The sequence below is a fragment of the Odontomachus brunneus genome, unplaced genomic scaffold, assembly GCF_010583005.1.
Source record: "Odontomachus brunneus isolate Ranch 3 - 2012 unplaced genomic scaffold, Obru_v1 Obru_scaffold_396, whole genome shotgun sequence".
Lineage (NCBI taxonomy): Eukaryota > Metazoa > Arthropoda > Insecta > Hymenoptera > Formicidae > Odontomachus > Odontomachus brunneus.
The window spans coordinates 23,755-26,370 of NW_022639846.1; the positions used below are offsets into that span (position 1 = coordinate 23,755).

The following is a 2,616-nucleotide window of genomic DNA, read 5'->3' on the forward strand; positions in this document are numbered from 1 at the left end:
ATTGAAGATTATATTTGGAAAAATTAACGAATTTCTTTGCGTGCTTTGTTACAATTCCAATTGTCTAAGTCTAATCGTTAATTCATAATCATCAATCAACAATCGTTAGTGTAATTACGATTTAATAATGATGAAATATTTTCAGACAAGAAATGGATATACAAAGATATTGGGACTTATTATTTGATAATCCATCAGATGAGGATGATGATATTGACTACCTTCCACCTGAACGTGAGTTTCATCCTAAGGTCCCAGAGTTTTTTGAAACTGTTGTATTGACATATTCTTTAACAGGTAAAGAACGTAGAAGATTTGCTTTATTATATTTTACTGTTATATCTTTTTGCGTGTGTTTCTTCTTATATATATTGTAATATATAACATTAACATTGTTTTATCAGATTTCAAGTCACATTTTCGATTAGAAAAACATACTTATGAGAGATTAGTACAAGATCTTGGACCTCAATTATATCGTGAGCGTGGTGCTGTAAAAATGTCTCCTCATAAGCAAGTAGCTATTACATTATGGTGCCTCGGTAATCAAGAAGTTTACAGGTTAGTATGTTTTATTGTGAAAAACATTAATCAAAATACTTTTAATGAAATTATTAGTATTTCTTGTTTCATTTTAGTTTCCAACAAAAATTTTTATTGGTAAGAAAATATACTGTAGCAATTTTTTTTACAGCAGACTCTGTTCAAAATTTGTTTGGCTATTTTATATATAAATGTATACATACATACACATACATATATATATGTCAATCGTATACTTTGGCGACGATTTTTCGCACGCATTGGCTACTTTGACGACTTTTGGCTATTTTGACGACCGTCGTCAAAGTTTTATAGACCTATCGTATACTTTGACGACAGTCGTCAAATTAAAAATAACCATACAGCGGATGCTTTGACGACACTGTAAAGTTTGACGACATTACGCGGTACATTGGCGATTTTGACGACATTAAAAGGAAAAAAGGGTAAGTTGATGTATCAAGTTTATTTATTCTTCTTATTTTCTCTTAAATGTAATCAAATATACAAGGTATCCCGCATAAGACGTACCAAAAGAAAAATATAAGTAGAACAGATAAAAGTGAACAAATATTGTAGTGGTCATTTTTCAAATAACCACGTAAAATTTCGAGATATTAATTAAAATAGTTATTTGAAAAATGACCTCTAAAATATTTGTTCACTTTTATTTGTTCTACTTACATTTTTCTTTTGATACATCTTATACGGGACACCTTGTATAATAATTGTAGGCAGATGTGCTGCATAATAAACAGTTAATTATAGTTTTAAAAGTATTACAAGAAGATTATAGAATATCATGCGTAATTTTATAAAGTTATATTCACATAATTTTATTTAAAAAATTTATTAATATTAATTTTATATATTGTAAGGTCTACCACTTATATTTTTTAACATGTTTGTTCCTGTTTGCTACATATACATAAGTGAACAAATATTTTTACAAACAAATAATGACATTTATTCACCGTCCTTGTAAATTAACTTACAGTTACAAACCAATTTATTGGAGCTACATTCGAAACACAAAATTTAAATAATAAATTGATAATAAATTAAAAATTTAGAACAAATTGACACGAGAACGAGGACGTCAAATTGACATTATTTTTATTATTTGTTCTCCTCGAGATGATAACAGACGATAAAAACTATATCTATATGGATACTGTGCTACTTTGTATTAAAAACAAATTTAAAGTTCATTAGAATACATTGATTAAAAATTTCAAGTATAAAAGAAAAATCAAAATATAATCGTAATATATTGTACTCTTTTTTAACAATATATTTAGTTTTAAACTCGTACTATATTTCCTATATATGTATGTACTGAAGATAATAGAATATAGATATAACAGGCATAAAATATTGTTACTAAATAATTTGAATTAAAATAAATTATATTAAATATACCAATAACATAAAATCAAATAATAAATCATTTTTCAACATATTTCGGTATATTCATTCTTTTTCTTTGGTATTCTTATTGCTATTAGGTTTGTTGTTTATAATTGAACTGGGATTGTACTAAAACTGAATTGAATTGAAACAATACAAGCCAGAGCTGACGAGTGCAAAGCGTGCAACCAAAGGATAAACAATACTATAGTGCAAAAGTAACATAGTATGATACGTTATACTTATAGAATCGTTATAATAATCTTTATATCGTTATCGTTATTATTTAATGTATTAGGTATACAGAGCTTTATATTTCTGACCCTAGCGATTTTCACATTTAAAGTGAATATATTTAACTATCCATTTCTTAATTATTATTTTATTTAATACATTTATATAATTATTTATTTATTTAATCTTGTTTTTAGGTGTATTGATTCTGCGCACATTCATACGTACCATAAACATTAGAGTAAAAATGTAATAACAATGTAGTAACAATGTAGTTTACTTCATATTTCTCGCTCTTATATTCGAGAGTGGAGTTCTAACTGTCCTTATATTGACTTCAATCTTACGGCAGCCGGTTCAATGAACTCATGCACTACGCTGCGTCGCTACGAAGAACAGCGATGCTTGCATCAATGTAACTGTAAAGAA

At 27.1% G+C, this 2,616-nt stretch overlaps 1 protein-coding gene across 2 annotated transcripts; it reads left to right on the forward strand.

Annotated features, from left to right (window-relative positions):
• Window positions 1-8: 8 nt before the first annotated feature.
• Window positions 9-749, forward strand: LOC116853635. 2 transcript variants are annotated; one of them, XM_032834772.1, is made up of 3 exons: window positions 9-297; window positions 405-561; window positions 695-749. In XM_032834772.1, the coding sequence occupies exons 1-3, from the start codon at window positions 153-155 to the stop codon at window positions 732-734; spliced, it is 342 nt and encodes a 113-aa protein (XP_032690663.1). In that variant the 5' UTR covers window positions 9-152; the 3' UTR covers window positions 735-749. The 2 variants fall into 2 exon arrangements, with proteins under 2 accessions (XP_032690663.1, XP_032690664.1); XM_032834773.1 differs by having other exon boundaries at window positions 698-749.
• The last annotated feature ends 1,867 nt before the right edge of the window (window positions 750-2,616 follow it).